General features: G+C 46.7%; 1 protein-coding gene across 6 annotated transcripts in view; it reads right to left on the reverse strand.

The window, feature by feature from the left end:
• Nucleotides 1–545: 545 nt before the first annotated feature.
• The window catches only part of LOC143774579 (uncharacterized), a 56,490-nt gene continuing 38,358 nt past the window's right edge, over nucleotides 546–18,677 (reverse strand). For all 6 annotated transcript variants that reach the window (XM_077262316.1, XM_077262315.1, XM_077262314.1 and 3 more), the window contains 4 exons: nucleotides 18,560–18,638; nucleotides 17,998–18,128; nucleotides 3,214–3,309; nucleotides 546–2,792 (listed from right to left, as the gene is read on the reverse strand). In XM_077262316.1, coding sequence (XP_077118431.1) covers nucleotides 2,502–2,792; nucleotides 3,214–3,309; nucleotides 17,998–18,128; nucleotides 18,560–18,638 — 597 coding nt within the window. In that variant the 3' untranslated portion in view covers nucleotides 546–2,501. The remainder of the gene's footprint in view (nucleotides 2,793–3,213; nucleotides 3,310–17,997; nucleotides 18,129–18,559; nucleotides 18,639–18,677) is intronic.

Below are 18,677 nucleotides of genomic sequence, written 5' to 3' on the forward strand. Positions count from 1 at the left end.
GGGCTTCCTGAGCCATCAAGAGTCACCGTTCCAGCCTTGAAGCTGCTACTTGATCCACTGTTTACACCCTCTCTAAAATTTTACAAGGTTCACAAAATCACCTCGACAGACGTGAGTAAAGGCAGAAAAGTGCTATAAGCAGCAGTCGCTTGGGTTACCTACTGGGAGAGTCAATTTACCCATCTATATATTTTCCCTCCCTAAAGACTGCTTTTGAATCTCCCATGGTTTGTGTACCAGTATGAAGCGCCTGACTAAAGAGGATTTTTGTACTCCTCACACACAGCAGCCACTCTGCAATCCTATCTGACTGCAGCTTGCCAAATCCTGACAGGTTGCCTGGAAAAAAAAACATGACTTTAATTTGAATGGTAGATTTTTAATTCTGAACCAAATAAACCAAGCGAAGGGGTAACCTATTAGATGTTATATCCTGCCTACTGCAGGACATGATCGCACCGCCAAAAAGCACATTTTATACTCAGTCTTCCTTAGACCCGGATATATCAGCTACAGGGTCTTAAAAAAAAAAAAATACTCTGTCGTACAACTTATTTTTTTATTTTTATTTATAGTTAAGATATTAAAAAAAAAAATTTAACTAAAAACACAAAATGAAACAACCAACATTACATCCATACACAAAACAAAATGAACAGGAATAGTGACCAATTACGAATTTCAGATCCGAGATCCTCTGAATTACCCGAAATGACACTGACCGAATCATGGCCGTGCCGTAGACCTATATGGGATGGTCATCCTCACAAATGAAAATTATGGTGTCTCCATGTTTGTTGAAGGGGGTGCCACTCACATTAGCCATTTAGGGTATATCCACAGGTGATGCTATAGCTGTGATACATGCAGGCCCCATATCTATGTATAGAATGGGCCCATTTCACCGCTGTCAATGAAAAGTTGGTCTCTTCCCATTCACTTCTATGAGAAAATAGCCAAATACATTTTTCAGCTATTGCGCATGTGCAGTGTAATAGATGGAGCTCAATTCCCGAAATATAGAGGAGGATCTCTCTTCTATAATTCCAGCTAACAATGTATGGGATAGTATAAGGGTGTGGACTAGTGATGAGCAAAGGCGCTCGGATAAGGTGTTATCCAAGCACGCTCGTGTTAATCTTCGGTGTGCTCGAATACTATGTCCAAGTCCCCGCGGCTGTTTGACAGACACATGCAGAGGTTGCCTAACAAACAGGCAGTCCCCTACATCTGTTGTGGCTGTCAAACAGCGGCAAGACATGCAGCCGCGGGGACTCGAACATGGAGTACCTCGGAGTTCTCAAATACTATTAGCACACAAGCAGGCTCCGATAACACCTTAGCCGAGCACATTCGCTCATTACTAGCATGGACACAACTGTTTTACATAATACACCCCTAAAATATAACTTTTAATATAGGATCCATATTGTACCTCTTGGCTTAGTGGACGTTATGGATACCCTCCCAAGATAATGTCAGTCCTACATATCCATTACATAATGTCTATACTACAGTCACCCGTGTTTAGGGATTAGTAAGGGGCACCACTGCCATGCTCTTATTAGGGTGCCCACCTCTGCAGCCAGGAAGGGTCACTATAGGGGACACTAGGGATAGCATCTTTTTCACTTTTCCCAATGTCCTAAACATCCACTAGCCCTTGGTCCCCCAGTCAATGGTAGAATCCTCTTACATAGTGGTAACTAGCTTTCTCACTTACGGTTGTCGCCAAGTCATACCATTCTATGAGGAATGCAATCTCTCTCCTTGGCTGTTTTTTGTTTGTTTTTTTGCTTTTTGGGATTTTGACTTAATACTTTTATTCTGCATCTATTTCACTAATTTTTGGTGGGAATTTTTTTTTGTTTGGAACAATTTTAATAACTATATTAAGAGGTGCTATAATTTAGAGGTGTCTCTCTTCTATAACCCACATCGAAGAGACCTTGACATTTGTAACTCATCCTATGGATGTTATGATATGAGACAGTACCCTTTATACCGAGTGGGCAGACTGGGTGACTAAGGCAACTCATTTTCTTATTCTCTTCTTGGCCTATGGAGGTTGATTTCATTTGGCAAATTCTTCCCTAATTTCCTTTATGTCGTGTCCCAAAAAAAAAAAACAACCTATTGTGCACAACTCACATTTCATATATTATGTTTTTTACACCCTTTTGAGATACTGCATGGTGTGCCCATATATTGTAAGGTTGGCCACTCGAAAAACTGTCAAGTTACATTCTCCTAGTGGCCGATTGTATAATTACCGACCCAGGATCTATTTAAAAAAGGGTCATCTTGGGTAAGACAACCCCATTTAAAAGGGAAATGAAGCACAAGGGCATGCGGCACGTCTTTACTCTCCGATAGTCGGAGACCATCTTATTGAAGGCAATGGCTCCAGGGCTCATAGCTAAATGTTAATATTATAAAGGGGCTTCAGAGGATGGAAATATAAATCAAAACTAATTATTCACAGTGTGAAAAAAATGACATCATGGGGCCTCGGCCGCCTCTTCTTCCTCCTCCTCCTCATCTTCTTCTTTAGCCGTTTTATCAGTATTCACGGACACGGCTGGGCCAGAGTCTTTGTTAGCAGGAACCTCTTGACCAGACTTGGCATTAGCAATGGTATCTTTAGTATCTTCAACAGAATGATCATCATCATGATCATCATCATCCAGATTAACATAATCTTCATCATCCTCCTCAGCGACTAGGATTTCAGGTGTGCTAGTCACCACCTGCGATGAACAGGCCGCTGTGTCCTTAAATGGATTCCTTCCCTAAAAAGACCACACAAAATGCAGAAGTTTCTATGAAACAGTAATACGTTCTCCCTACATTTGTGTGGGTTTCCTCCACACGCCAAAGAAATCTAGATTGTGAGGCCCAATGGGGAAAGTGATGATAATCACGTAATGGAATATAATGGCGCTAAATTCATGGGTTAAGACTAGAACGGACGACACGAGATGTTTCTCTGGTGCCACTCTGTTCTAGTTATCTGACCGCTGCAACCAATCACTAGCCTCATACAGAAGACGGACGTCATCAGATGCACAGCAGACTACCGAATCCACAGGGTAGGAAGCTGGTAAGTGTAGCTCAGTCTGTCATTTTCACTACACCTATGCCTCCATAATGTTTTAATTTAGCCCCCGACATCCTCCTTGATCATCACGCTACACCTACCCTGTTACTCACCGAGATGTAGATTTTTAGCATTTGCAGAATCTCTTGATCCAGTAAAAGCTCCTTCGCTGCTGCCAAGCTGCTCACCTTTATGTTTTTTACTGTAACCTGGTAAAAAAAAAAAAAAATTTTTTTAAAAAGCACAATCTACACAAGGCAGTCGGGTCTTATAGAGTGTCAGCACAGAATGACTGTACAAACCAAATTCAGGCACTTGGTGCACCCCTTGGTGTGGCCAAACACTTCAGTGCACCTTCCAGTCTACTTGTTTTCCACCTACATACACCCCTCCCTCACTTTTGATCGACAGCTCTGGCTTTATAGAGCCAAAGGAAGACTGAGATGAATGGTGGGAAGGTGTACTGAATTGTTTGGCCACACCAAGGATGCACTGGGGGCCTGTATTTGGTTTCAGCAGTCATTCTGTGCAGACAGATGCCTTGCTTTGAGTCCAATTAAATCTTTACCTTCATTGCAGAAATCTGTTTTGGCGTTTCTCAGCAATCCTGTTTATATTTTATGGAAATGCGCTTTGGGATAGGACCTTGCACTTGCAGCTCTCCGTCTCTATTCCCAGTCTGCTTATGGTGCCAGAGACTGTCTTACAGTGAGAGGTTTTCCCTACGAAAATCTCTCAAGAGCACCCACTAGGCCCTGGGGCGGATGCATGCGTAGATCAACTCCGTGGGTCCAGATGCATCACAAGGACTTTAGTGCGCAAGTGCCGAACCTGGCAATAATGGCGCTTCCAACAGATCTTGATCATGGGAGGCAGGTCACTGAAATAAGACTGATTTGTCAGGCCGATACAGGAGAGGAATATGGCGGGAGGGCAGGAGAGCTGCAAGTGCAGTGTCCCACCCGGAATCACTTACAGCTCATTACCATAACATTTCATCGCTAGATTGCTGAGGAATGCCAAAACGGATTTCTACAATTCAGCAATAAATCTATCAGATGTGAATATCTCTCTCTCGCTTCATTGGGGGACACAAGAAACAATGAGGCTCCGAGAAAAACATTTTATGGTGAGTACCCAAAAGAGGGATTTTTGTGTACTCACCGTAAAATCCTTTTCTCCGAGCCAATCATTGGGGGACACAGACCGTGGGTGTTATGCTGCTTGCCACTAGGAGGACACTAAGTGATACAAAAAGTTAGCTCCTCCCCTGCAGTATACACCCTCCTGCTGGCTCTCAGCTAACCAGTTCGGTGTAAAAGCAGTAGGAGATCAGTAACAGCATATGAGCTTACAGCATGTCATATTATATATGAGAGTATAGCATATCAGATTATAAAAACAAGCATAAGCTAATACCAGGGTGGGAGCTGTGTCCCCCAATGATTGGGTCGGAGAAAAGGATTTTACGGTGAGTACACAAAAATCCCTCTTTCTCCTTCGCCTCATTGGGGGACACAGACCGTGGGACGTACCAAAGCAGTCCCTGGGTGGGGACAAGATCAGATCAGGCCCTGTGTAACCGCTACTTACAAGTGCGCCACCGCGGCCTGCAGAGTCCGCCTGCCCAGACTCCCATCTGGAAGTGTGGGAATTATAGTGCTTCAAGAATGCATGCGGACTGGACAAATCCACAAGCTTGCAGGTGTGTCTTGTCGACGCCTGGTGCCTAGAACCCACGATAGACAGGGAGATAGGCTGACATCTAACACGGAAGGACTTCTGGAAGGTGAAAGGAATACACCAGGCTAAATGGCCGATGAAGACGGCTAAACCCTTCCTGTAAACGTCAGGAAGCCTTCCTCTTACCGTCAGGAAGCCCAAGATACAGTGTCCAACCTTCGGAAGGACGCCGTCCTCGAGACGTACCTACTCAGAGCACTCGCTTCGTCCGGAATAAGGGGGAACTCATTCCATTTTGTGGACTAGTGTCGAAAGAGATGAGGGAAGAACTATGCCCTCATAAGAGTGGTAATACAATACCACCTTGGTAACAAGGGACGGGGATGGCCTGAGGACAACCTTGCCTTGAAGGAAATAAAGGAAAAAAGTCTGAAAAGACCCATTAGCACCGAAGACTCGTCAGGATGAGGATATCGCAGAGAAAAAAGCGGGGACCTTCCCTAATAGTAAGGTCTGTCCGGATCAAAAAAAAAGGGAGTCTACTTGTAATACTCCTAGGACCATTAAGGTCCCAATGATCTAACGGTATGCGATAGGGAAGATAGGGAAGAACTACATGTGAAAACTTCCTGCGAGAAAGTCCCTACTTCCAGTTTTGTTGCAGAAAGGCGGAAAGCTACCAGCTCTGCAAGCAAAAAAACTGATGTGGTCAGTGCGGATTTCCGAGGATCACTGGGGCCCTTTCTGCTTCTGAAAAGCTTTTGGAAGTAGTGGAAGGGGAGTTATGGAAACTGGTACCACGGATGAACCAGAGCATGCAGTGGCTCTTGGATATTGAGGCCGAACCACGAACTCGAGTACACAGGCGATCAGTCTGGACGCCATCCGAACTACAACTGGAGAGCTCAAGTGAAGGCAGGTCAGATGGAAGACTTCCGGGTGAAGTTCCCACTCACTTGAGGCGAAACCCTGACGGCTGAATATGTTCGCCGCCCAGAGTTCTATTCCTGGGATATGTACTGCCGAGATCACCGAGTGATAGATCTCGGCCCATCAGAAAATGTGAGGTACCTCGGCCATGGCGCCTGAACGTGGGTACCTGCTAGATGATTGACGTATGGCACAGCCGTGGCATGGTCCAATTTAATTCAGATGGGTTGACCCACCAGAAGGCAGTGGACCTACTGTAGGACTACCATTCGGATCTCCAGAGCAATGATCGGGAGAAGGGGACTGGCATTGGTAGTTACTAGTAACTACTGAACCGGGAGAAAGGTCCTGGATGAAGAAGGAGCTCAAAGACCATCGTCTGAAAGTCTGTTTGACTTGCTGAAAACGAGCGGAGCGAAAGAAATTGCTTCCATTGTCACCATTTTTCCTCAGAACTCTCCCAGCAAATCGAATTAAATGAGGGGATGAGTGATCAAGTGCGCGAGCTCCCTGTTGAAGGACCATGACCTTGTCTGGAGGGAGAATTACCATCCTTCTGGAAGAGTACCAAATCATCCTCAGAAGGATATCTGCTGGCCTGGAAATGAGAAGTTGTCTAAGTCTAGCCACCAGCCCAGGTGAGAGGGTATCGCAAGTGATATAGACTACTTACCGTAGTCCTGGAAGGGCGGCTAGACAGTCGGCCAAACAGGGCAGGGCGACCACGCCTCTAGAGTGCAAGAGAAACATGACAGCCACCATGAGCCTTGCGAACACTCTGGGTGCGGTAGCAAGGCCGAAGACAAGGTCGTGACTTGAAAATGCTGCTCACCAACGGAAAGGCGAAGGAATTTTTGTAGAGGGTAAGCATCCCAAATGTCGATGGATGCCAGAAACTGCACCCTTTTCTGTTGAAGTAATGGCTGAGCTTAGGAACTCCATTTGAAGAAGAAGAACCTTGTGAAAGGTTGTTAGAAGTTTGAGGTCCAGGATCGGTCTTATTTCTCGTTCCCCTTTTTGGAACCAAGATCCCTTAGATCTAGACTGTCCTGGACAACCCTTCCACTGCTGGTCGGGGCTGTAGGAACGTACGATCCTTTGTTAGTCTCCTGCTCAAAAGATTTGATTGACCTGCTGTACTGTCTTCAGGAAAGGGTTACTGGTGTGAATCAAAGTAGTTAAGGTCTCCAGGCAGGAGACCATTGCTCTAGCAATCCATGCGGCAGCTAGGGAGGGTAGAGGGCTGGATCCGAAGCCGCAAAACGGAACAAACCAGATTTGCTATCTGACAGACCGTGGCATTTTCAATTTATGACACATCGAGCAGGTATACTGGTAGGTATACCACAGGAGATTGTACCCAGTTAATCTGCCAAGTGGCAGAATGCGCGGCTGCATCCAGCAGGTCATAGTCTCTTGCCATCGCCGCTCTCTTTTGACGGTGCAGAGTTAAAAATTAGGAACCCTCGATCCACCATCCTCTTAATAGAGAAGTGGAGAGGGATTATCTGCCTTCTTGCATCTTCTTTTAAATAGTGGTGATGCAGAGTGGGGTGCTCAGACGCCCGAAAAGAGTGCCTCTGTACATCCACAGAGTTCAGGTCTCCGGGTGGACAGGACAGGTTGTCTGGCGTTAGGCCTGGATGCAGAAGAGGATACCTGGAGGCGACACTCCGTGTGCCCGTCTGTTGATGGTGTGGGGAGATCGGTGCCCTTTAAAGGGCCCGTCGCCCTTAAATATCAGACCAGGCATGGCATCCCACGTAGAGGCTTCTGTCCAGTGAATCGCATATCTGGACTGGAAGGCAAATGCTCTACGAGGGAGTTTAGTCTCCTTATGAGGGACACTGTGTAGTCTAGAGCAGAACTGGAGTCCTCGTCAATGTACAGAGATTGGATGATGATACTGTCAAGGTGAAAATATACTTTCTTATATACCTTTTGTACTTTTATATATCTTATACTGTGAAACAATAAGTTTTTCCTATCTGCTAGCTAATGCAAATGTAATTGTATCTAAAGATGGCTGCCAGTGTTCACTTTCATTTTAGTTCAGTGTCTAAAGAGTTAAGTATCATTTCTCCTGAAAAGATAACTCAGGAATGTGAAGAAAGAAGTAACCACCGGGAGATGTTCTGACGAATCAGAGAGGGAGACTGAGCACTAGATGTATACTGCTTAAACCCCGCCTAATGCATTCCTTTTTCCTAAACAATAGTACTGTGTATTCAAAAATAAAGTAGTTGCTGTACCACTGCTGACGTGTGTGGATGCAGGGACATCAGCTAAAATTGAATCAGCTGCGTGTCTGAATCATTTTTACTTGGTACCAGATGTTCTGCGCTCACATTTTAATTTGGAATGACTGGTGAATGAAGGTTAATATTGTCGTTACGACCCCGACAATTTGGCGCGATCAACGTGGGGCGTGGCCAGCGATCCGAGACCCCCTGGACCCATGCCTGGATGTCTGTGGATGATACCCGTAGTGGCTGACCTCGAGGACTGATCACCCTCCGAACACGGTAAGTGGCGATCATATACACTGTATGTGTCACACTTGCTAGTGTCTCAGCCGTTATTGGTTTGTCTGTGGTCTCCTTGGGTCCGGGAGGTGACCGGTCGAGTGATGAGACCGAGCGCGATCCTGTGCCACGCTCTGAACCAGCAACTGAGAGACGTCGCATCCTGCGCGTCTTCGTGTACACCACACCTCCTCCACCGGTCATTGTACTCCGTTCAACCACCCTACCCGTGACTGTTGTCTAGTAGTGAAGTGGAGTGAAAGATTGAGCTAGTTGTAGAGTGTGGGGCGGCTTAGAGAAAGGGATAGGAGACGCAGCCTCTGTGATATTGTACTAACCGGTAATTAAGACGTCCCAAGTGGGGGACCACCAGAATTTTGAGTACAAATAGGTAATTAAGACGCCCCGTACGGAACCACCAGAAATAGGCAATTAAGACGCTCCGTACGGGACCACCAGAATTTTTGTGGAGGGCTCTCACTAGGAGACCGCCTCCCAACGGTTTGGAATATCGTGGCAGGATAGTCTGTTAATCACTGTTGTTCAGGTTAGGGGACAGGAAATATTGAGCGCGAGGCTCTTTTCCTTATACGTTGAGCGAGAGGCTCCATGTTTTTAGAACAAAGTGTTGATATCGCTGCCAGTGATCTACTGCAGAAGGCCATAGTATTCTGGGAGCCAAGCTGCGTATCTTAAAGCAAAAGAAGTCTGTGCCCCACAAGTTAGATGAGGATGCTGTGGAAGTCAAGGCAATAGTAGAGTCACGGGAGGGCAAGAGGCAGTCAAGAAGCTTATCTGCGAGGCTTGAAGAATGAAGGATGAAAATAGGTTGATGGAGAGGGAGGATCAGAGAATGCAGAACCCGTGTTTGGTTATAAAATGTCTTTGAACTGTAATCTCACAGATTGTAAAATGGCCGCCGTGCCACTAATGATGAAAACGCAGTCCCAGCCACCGCCCTATAATGGCGGCGGGACGAGGTCTCTGGAAGCATGGGTGTGTCCTGTTTGTGTTGTGCAGAATCCATCCTGGGTGGAAACCTGCCGTGTGCGTGTACGGGCCGTCCTTGGGGCTCCGCCCAGACCAAAGAGGATCATAGGAAAGTTTTGTAGAAATTAAGTCTGAAAACTGCTGCAATTTGTGACTGTGTGGAAGATACGGAACTCTTATCAGTGCTGTGTAGGAGAGGGGAGGAGGGAGCGGACCGCTGTGAGATTTCTCCTCTCTCTCTTCCTTATCGGTGCTGTGAGCCAGAGAAAAGGGGGGCAAAGAGCTGGGCTTTTGTATTCTCCCTTGAGCGCTGAGGAATGCGGTGATTTCCTTATCTCCTGTGTCTGGTGAGGAGGGGGGGCACGTGCCTGCGTTCTTGAGTCTCTCTGTGTTTACTTGGTGTAGATCACGCGCTGGTAGATTTGGGTTTTGCTTAAAGCGACAATATTGTTTTGAAGTACAAAGAAATATTATAATCTGGAAATTTGAAAGTGAAATAGACCTGTGCCTAGTCTTAGAGGAAAACTTGTAAGTAATTGAAAGATTGGTAAAAGATTTACCTGCATCAAGTTGAGTCGTTGATATATATCAAATTGAAGATAAACAGGGGAGGGGGGCTCCCTGTTAGATGATATGGTCTTTTCTCAGGAAATTAAGCCTCTACTCCCAACTGTAAGCCCTGTGCCCCTTAAAGTCAAGGCACCAATATATCCTGGACTGCCGAGAAGTTCTATGGGCGTCTTATGGTAGTGTTTAAAGATCTGTGATTTTCACTGTAACAAAAAGCCCATTCATACCTTTTTGTAGTAGACCCGATATTGAGATTTCCACTCCGGATGATGCATTGAAAATAGTAAAGAGTTTTCAAAAGAATTTAGCCCAGCAGGAAAGGGGTTAAATCAGCAGCGCTTCTTACTCGCTACCTGGCCCCCCACCACTGCAGCTGCGAGGACACAGCTATGTTATCAGTGGTCATGTAACAGAGTTCAGCCTTTGCCCCCTCCCATCGTACACGCAAGTCCAGCCTCACATTCCAATAAGCCTTTAACCCTGTATAGGAATCTCACTCCATCCCAAGCCTCGTTATGTCAATTTTCAGACCAAGAGCTTGTTTTAATCGGTGTAAATGGCAGACCCCCCAGCCCGGAAAGGCCCTTACATCTCCTCTTCCCGTGAAACCTTCACACTTACAAGGCCAGACTCTCCAAGAACCTGAAGTTTGGTTCCCCTGTCATTCACATTACTACATCACACCTCAGGAATCCCAGGTTCTTTTCTCAGTAGGGTATGGGGACATAATTACCCACCAGGTAGGAGCCATAGTGAACCCAGCTAATTCTACCCTGTCACATAGAGGTGGTTTGGCCCAACAGCTAGCCAGCAGGGGGGGGGGCCCAGCCATAGCCCAAGAGTGTCAGGCCTACCTTGCCACTTATGGCCCCTTGCATCCAGGAGACGCTATGTCCACCCAAAGAGGGAATTTGCCCTGTGATATAGTGTTACACACTGCAGGCCCCGTATATGATTACAAGACACCCGAGCACTGCCGTACAGTATTGCAGACTGCCTTGCAGACAGAGCTCACCTATGCAGGACATGCTACAGGTGTGCTGATTCAGCTTCATGGAGACAAACAGAGACCTGTTGCTTATTACAGCAGCCGCCTGGATACGGTGGCAAGAGGAAGTCCCTTATGTGTTTGGGCTGTGTTGTCTGTCCAGCTGTTGCTACACAAATCTTCAGAGATTGTTTTGGATTACCCACTGATGGTCCATACCCCACACGATGTATATAGTATCCTTAATCAGGTACAATCTAGCCACATGTCCATGGCTGGACAGCTGCGACTTCAGTGTGCTATTCTCATGCCTACTAATGTGACTTTGAAAAGGTGCACTGTCCTAAACCCCGCTACTCTTCTCCTAGTTCCTATGGATCCAAAGGGGGGAGGAGTAGGTGACATGGAAAAGGACACTTTCTTTCTAGAATGGATCCAGAGGAACAAGATTAGGTTTCCAAACCACATGACTGTCTAGAATTGATGTCTCAGGAAACGGCTGGTCTCTAGTGTGCCCATTCTAATGCTGATTTTGAGCTTTTTGTAGATGGATCCCGTCACCAAGATGACCGAGGATGCTACTGTACCAGATATGCTGTGGTCTCAGAACATGAGGTAATCAAGGCAGAGTCAATGCCAGCTCATATGTCTGCACAAGAAGCGCTCAAGGCGCTCGTAGAAGCGTGCAAACTAGCAGAAGGTAAGACTGTAAATATCTACACTGATTCCAGGTATGCTTTTGGCATTGCACACGATTATGGGCCTATCTGGAGAGCCAGGGCTTTCCTGACAGCAAATGGCCACCCCTTTGAACATGCTGAGGCAGTCCAGCAACTTATGAATGCACTACAGCTTCCCACCCAAGCAGGCATCATAAAGGTAAAGGCACATACCAAAGGCACTGATGGACGGACAAAGGGTAACGCACTGGCAGACCAGGCTGCCAAGAAAGCAGCAAGCACTCCTGTAGCCTCTCAAGTACATCACCTAGACACCCCACCATCTCCACTTGTGTTGAAAGACATCTTAGCCCGGTTACAAGAACAGGCAAGTAAGGAGGAGAAAAATAGGTGGCAAAAGATAGGGGCTTGCTCTGATACCGTCACTGGACTATGGGGGAGGGGTGAAAAGGTCTGCCTACCACAGGTACTGTACCCAATGATGGCACAGGTTCTGCACAGGAATGTGCACCACTCGAAGACGGCCATGTGTGACACCCTACAGAAACAATGGATTGCCCCCGGGTTTTCCACCTGCGCAGAAAGGCAGGTACAGAGCTGCATGATATGTGCCACACATAATCAGAGTAGGACAGTGAAAACCCCATCCAAACACACTCCCCGGCCCTTTAACCAATTCCAGAGACTGCAGATTGATTATGTTCAGTTGTCTAGGGTAGGGACGTATGAGTATGTGTTGGTCTGCATTGATTTATTTTCAGGTTGGCCAGAAGCCTACCCAGTTGCCAAAGCTATGGCTAAGACAACGGTGAAGAAACTGATGGCTGAGATCATATGCAGGTATGGAGTTCCTGAAGTCATTGAAAGCGATCGGAGTTCCCATTTTACTGGAGAGATCATGTCAGAGGTAATGGCAGCACTGGGGGTAAGTCAAGCATTGCATACTCCATACCATCCGCAGAGCAGTGGAAGAGTGGAGAGACTAAATGGAACTCTTAAGCTTAAAATCCAGAAGGCAATGGCAGAGACTGGTAAACCATGGACAGAATGCCTTCCTCTAGCTTTGTTTTCAGTAAGATATACCCCAAACAGGAAGACAGGACTGTCACCGTATGAGATTCTGTTTGGCAGGAGCCCCAGTCTTGAATGTTTCTTTCCACAACAGTTGCAGCTCAAGTACCCGGACTTGACTAGCTATGTGCAGGCCTTACATGGACACCTTGCCAAAGTGCATTTAACTGTCTTCAGTTCTCTTCCAGACCCAGACAAGGTTCCTGGACACCATCCCTTTGTGCCAGGAGACCTGGTGTATGTGAAAAAGTTTGTGCGCAGAGATTGTCTCCAGACAAGATTTGAAGGACCCCACACGGTGATCGTGGTCACCCCCCACTACAGTAAAACTTGAAGGAAAGAACACTTGGATCCACGCCTCACACTGTAAAAGAGACCGAACCAGTGTTTAGTCACAGTAGTGACTGAAGGGAAATGTTGCTGTCGTTTTTGGTCCTGGGGCTGAGGACCATCCTCGCCCCTACCTCTTCGGCCACTATTGTAAATAAGAATCCTGGTCCCACTATTTTCTGGGTAAACCTGACAGGCCCGGTAAATATCTGGCGATTTGATTTCTGTGATGTAGTCAAGTGCCTCGAGACTCAACAGGTGGTAGAGGGAATCATCCAGTTTTATATATGTGTTACCAGAGATGACAACAATAACCGTTATTATTGGTCAGATGCTGCCTGGAATACGGGAGATGATTGGGGATATAAACCTAGCGAAGCCATGTTCCCTAAGGATGAGACGGTAGGAGTCTTTGTGAGAGAATGCATCTAACAGCCCTTCTGCAACCACTTAGGGGCTGTAAATGGGGTAGAAGCTGTCACCCCCTCCTCCTAAATCTTGAAAGCCCCCAATCTGCTGATCTGCAGACGTTTGTACTGGGAAGGCATTATCATTATGTATTTAATGGTGGATACTATGGGAATTTAGGCCATATACAGCTCCAGGATATTAGCTTCAGACCAACCAAGGCCCCTGTTACCAGTACACCTAAAACAGGCCCAGGCGAGCGTTTGCAAAATGTAGTTAATGAAGTAATCCCCATGCCAGGTCTCAGTTGGCAAGAGGTTTTCTCCATAGAAACACAAACAGCCCCAAGGAAAAACCTATGGTTAGAATGGGTGAGATACAATGTAAGAGTCCAGAATATCTCTGTAGGATGTATTGCTTGTGCTGCTGCGAATACACACCTATACACACATGCATTGCTTTTTCCTGATGACAACACCACTGCCTGTGTCATGAATCTGTTGAAAGGTTTGAAGCCCACTGATTGCCCAGATTACTTCCCACTAATTCATAAGGAACCCAGACTAAAGGTCCCAGGAGAAGTAACCGTATTAGCTGACAATTACACCTGCTATAATTCCCACGACACCACAGGTACACCAGTAGGGATCTTCGAGACAGGTTTCTGCAAAGAGAACAGTTCTCTAGATACTGACTTGCTAATTAAACATACACAATATATGTACACCAAAGATACCTGATGAACCTACCAGAAAGAGGAGAAGTTTTGATCAACTCCACATGAGTTATGAAGAAGATCCACTAGTATATATTGATGCCATTGGAGTGCCAAGGGGGGTGCCTGACCAGTTTAAAGCCCAGAACCAGATTTATGCTGGCTTTGCTTCTATAATCCCACAGGTGCAGATTAATAAAAATGTTGAATGGATCAATTACATATATTACAGTGAACAAAGATTTGTTAATTATAGCTGTGATGCCTTTCAGGATATAGTTGAGGACTTGGGCCCTAACACTTGTATGACCCGTGCTGCAACCCGACCTAAGAGAATTACACTGAATCCTGTCCAGACAAGATCACATGCAGTGATATAAGAAGCTGACACAGGATTGTGGTTGGTGGATAGTGGGGACATTAACTTTTAGGAGTAGGCTGACAGTAATCCTTTTGGGAAGGAGCTGTAGACCAGCATGTCATGTCACTCCCCACCACCAGAGAACCAACCACATCAGGTAAGGTAAGACAGATACAGGAGTATTATCCCTGGAGGCCCTCTGACTAGCTAGCTACGCAAAAACATTGGCTGACCCTGAGAACCAACCTTTCTCATTCTACAGACAAATAATGATTATATGATGGACGTATAAGTGCACCTAGGCAGGCCTAGGTAGTTGGTGAGCACAAAAGCAGGTGACGTGCTAGGACACAAATTAAGACTTTTTTTTACAGATGTGACAAAAGGAGAGAGTGTAGAGCTATACTTGGACGGTTACAACTGAAATGGGAAGACATGGAGTACAGACCCATAAACCCACTTGATTTTAGAGTATAGGTGAATACATTCATTGACGGTATGACCAAAGACTTACGAGACGAAATATAGACAGCCAGACCTGAATGGCGAAATGTAGATCCAAAAGACCTGAAGGTTTCTAAAGAAGTTGAACAAATTAGGACAATAAGACGACGTGTCATGTATGCTGGAGTAGACACATCTTTCTTCTCCAGTTGGTTGGATGGGCTCAAGGGATTCTTTTAATAAGCTTGTTTGGTACTGATTGCCCTCCTTATAATTGAATCAATAATTCTCTGTTGTGTTATTCCCTTGTATAAAAAGGTTATTGCCAAAGCAACTCAGACTGGCACCTTCCTCAATCAAGAAGTAGACTCACCAGAGTACGATGGTACTGATCCAGGGGAGATCCCTAAGTATATTCCCCTCAAGAGAGTAGACAAAACCCCCATTCTCAGATGATGCTAAGAGATTTAGTTTAGGGACAGTGGGAGAACTCCATGTGAGGTTAGTGACGGGGTCAGCTGCCTGGAGGCCTCTCGCTAGGGGAGAGTTTCTGAGGTGTCTGGATGAAGAAATCCACCTCCCCTTTCCCCATCACATGGACAGTCTCGAAGGATCTTTCTTAAAGGGAAAAACTTAGTGTTTAGGGGGGATTGTCAAGGTGAAAATATACTTTCTTATATACCTTTTGTACTTTTATATATCTTATACTGTGAAACAATAAGTTTTTCCTATCTGCTAGCTAATGCAAATGTAATTGTATCTAAAGATGGCTGCCAGTGTTCACTTTCATTTTAGTTCAGTGTCTAAAGAGTTAAGTATCATTTCTCCTGAAAAGATAACTCAGGAATGTGAAGAAAGAAGTAACCACCGGGAGATGTTCTGACGAATCAGAGAGAGAGACTGAGCACTAGATGTATACTGCTTAAACCCCGCCTAATGCATTCCTTTTTCCTAAACAATAGTACTGTGTATTCAAAAATAAAGTAGTTGCTGTACCACTGCTGACGTGTGTGGATGCAGGGACATCAGCTAAAATTGAATCAGCTGCGTGTCTGAATCATTTTTACTTGGTACCAGATGTTCTGCGCTCACATTTTAATTTGGAATGACTGGTGAATGAAGGTTATTATTGTCGTTACGACCCCGACAATACAAATAGGCGAGTTCATCCTTTACTGAAGCTCTGGCAAGTCCAGGTCCAAGGCAATATCCGATCCGTGTTCAGAGTCTTGTTGTCAGCAAATCCTTGGAGAAATGAAAACTTCCGTTTTGTAGATGCCTGTACGTTTCTAGAATACTCGCGGCCCCTGCTAGCCGACGGATCCCATATAGGAGAGGGACCATGTATATCGGTCCTGCGAGCACTCCGAGCCACGGAGGGATCCCGGAGGGATTCAAATTCTTGGTCAGAAAAACCATGGGTTGTGGCAGTGACGAAGTCCACTGAGGGAACTAGTTACACTGGGATAAACTGGGATCAGCGGCGGAGGACTCCTCATTTATGACCAGCTTCAGATTGGTCATGTGCCTTCAAGACCAGGGAATACCGGTCGTGTTCCTTTAAGACCAGGAATACTGGTCATGTGCCTTTAAGACCAGGGAATACTGGTCATGCGCCTTTAGATAAAATCTCGCAGAGAGCGAGAAGCGCCAATTCGGGGGGCGGAGCCACAGGCACGACATGGGCGGAGCCTCGAGACTTCCATTAATAGGCCCAAGCCGGGGCTTACATTTCTGCAGGCGGCACCAGAGTAGAAGTGAGGGGCGTCGCAGTGGCCGAGAAGATTAAGCGCTTCCGTGCCAGGAAAAAAACGCCAGGAAAACGGGCAGAGCCGCCTTAGGGCGCTTCGGGGATGCGGCCTACACATCGGCCGAAGCCGGGGGCTAAATTTTTGTAGCCGGCCGGAGCGTTACCTCGGGGAGGTTGGCCACAGGGAAGCCTGAGACTGCCTGTGAATATCCCGCTGCAGAAGCCCATCGCTGGCAGGATCCACTCACCATCGGTGCGCGTCCCGGCATGGAGCCACCACAGATGTCGGGTATTGCAGCGTGGACGGTGCAGGGATAGAGAGTTAAACCTCAATCCATCATCCCTTTGTTAGGGAGGTGGAGAGGAACCGTTCGCCTCCTTGTGCCATCCGCTTTCACAGTGGTGGGACAGTGGGGGCTGCTCGGACGCCATAGAGAGGGGCCTCTGTACATCCACGGAGTTCAGCCCCCAGGTGGACAGGGCCAGTTGTCCAGCATTAGGCCTGGCTCCAGGAGAGGATACATGGAGGCGACACTCCATGTGGTCGCCTGCTGCTGGTGTGGGGAGATCGGGACCGTGAAGGAACCATCACCCCTGAAGTGAGCTGGGCGGGGCTCCGGCGGTTGGCGGGGATTTCAACTGCGGCCTAGTCAGGCTGAAAAAAACAGGGACTAAATTTATGGAGCCTGCCGGTGGAGCGCGTCGGACGTAGCGCCGAATGATTGCCGCTGGTGTCCGGCCAGCGGCACCTCTCCCCAGGGACCAGGACCGCACCTTCCACGCAGGCGGCGTGAGGAAGGAATCTACTTACCACCACGGAGCAGAGATGCAGCCTCTATTGAGAGGGAGTAAGCTCAATTAATCCTCCCTTTGCCGGGGGATGGAGAGTCTCTGTCCATCTTCATATGTGCCTGCCGCAGGGGACTTACGGATGCGCCTGCCGCAGGGGGCTTACGGCTACTGTGAGGGCTTAATTGTGGAGGAGCCGGGGTGATGCACATAAGAGGTATACTCTATGTGCTCACCATCTTACAGGGGGGAGATCGGGACCGTATAGGAACCGTCGCCCTAGCGTAGATTAGGCGTGCCCCAGTCGTCGCAGGAAAGGTACGGGGAGGTATACTCGCCGTGCTTTCCTGTTGATGGTTCGGGGGAGAGCGGACCCTAGAAAGGAATCTGTCACCCCTTCACTCCGTTAATTAAAAAATAAAAATTTACAGAAAATAAAAATAAAAAACGTTGGGGTCTGAAAACAGACCCAAGTGCCTCCTACAGACACTAAGCAAGAACTGGTTAGTGGAGAGCCAGCAGGAGGGTGTATACTGCAGGGGAGGAGAGAACTTTCTTTGTATCACTTAGTGTCCTCCCAGTGGCTGCAGCGTAACACCCACGGTCTGTGTCCCCCAATGAGGCGAAGGAGAAATCTTGGTTTATATTCCAGTCGATTTTTACCTTGCATTTCTGTTGGTGGCCTTCTGATTTTATATGATTGGTCAAAAGCTCTGGGTCATCTGGGATGAGAACGTCGCATGCCTGACATAGTGCGGCTTGGACACGATGGAGGAAATGTTCCTGACCTATTCCTGAAAGACAGATGGAAATACAAGAAATTCACTTACAGAAGAGATTCCCAATCGTATCACCGCAGGGAAAACCCTAATCCTATGACTGTCTCTAAGATGCTCGGTGTAGGAACCGGTAAAGCATTCGTTATTCTTGAGTGACTCATTCACAGCAAATCCCTCACTCCCTGAGCAGAGCCAAGAAATCCCCGGCTTTTCCTCAGACTACCTTCTTTACGTGCTGCTCTCACACCCCTCCAGGGCTGCCCGTGTCTCAGGCTGTGGACTCCTAATCCTGGCACCATACAACACGTACCTTGAGACACTTATTGCTTTTTATTGGTGTATTCTGGGAGAACCCCAAAAATATCTCAAGGAATTGGATTGATTACTTTGCCCCATGTTAAATAACTCTGCAACACGAAGATCAGCCAAGAATATCCAATCCCTACCTTTAAATTTATCCTTAATGGGCAGTAGTTTGTTCTTCTGCTCCATGACCATTTTCCTCTTCTTATATAAAAGGTAATTCTAAAAATAAAATAAATAAAAAAAGACACCACAGTTAAC

This window comes from Ranitomeya variabilis, chromosome 5 (genome assembly GCF_051348905.1).
Source record: "Ranitomeya variabilis isolate aRanVar5 chromosome 5, aRanVar5.hap1, whole genome shotgun sequence".
NCBI lineage: Eukaryota > Metazoa > Chordata > Amphibia > Anura > Dendrobatidae > Ranitomeya > Ranitomeya variabilis.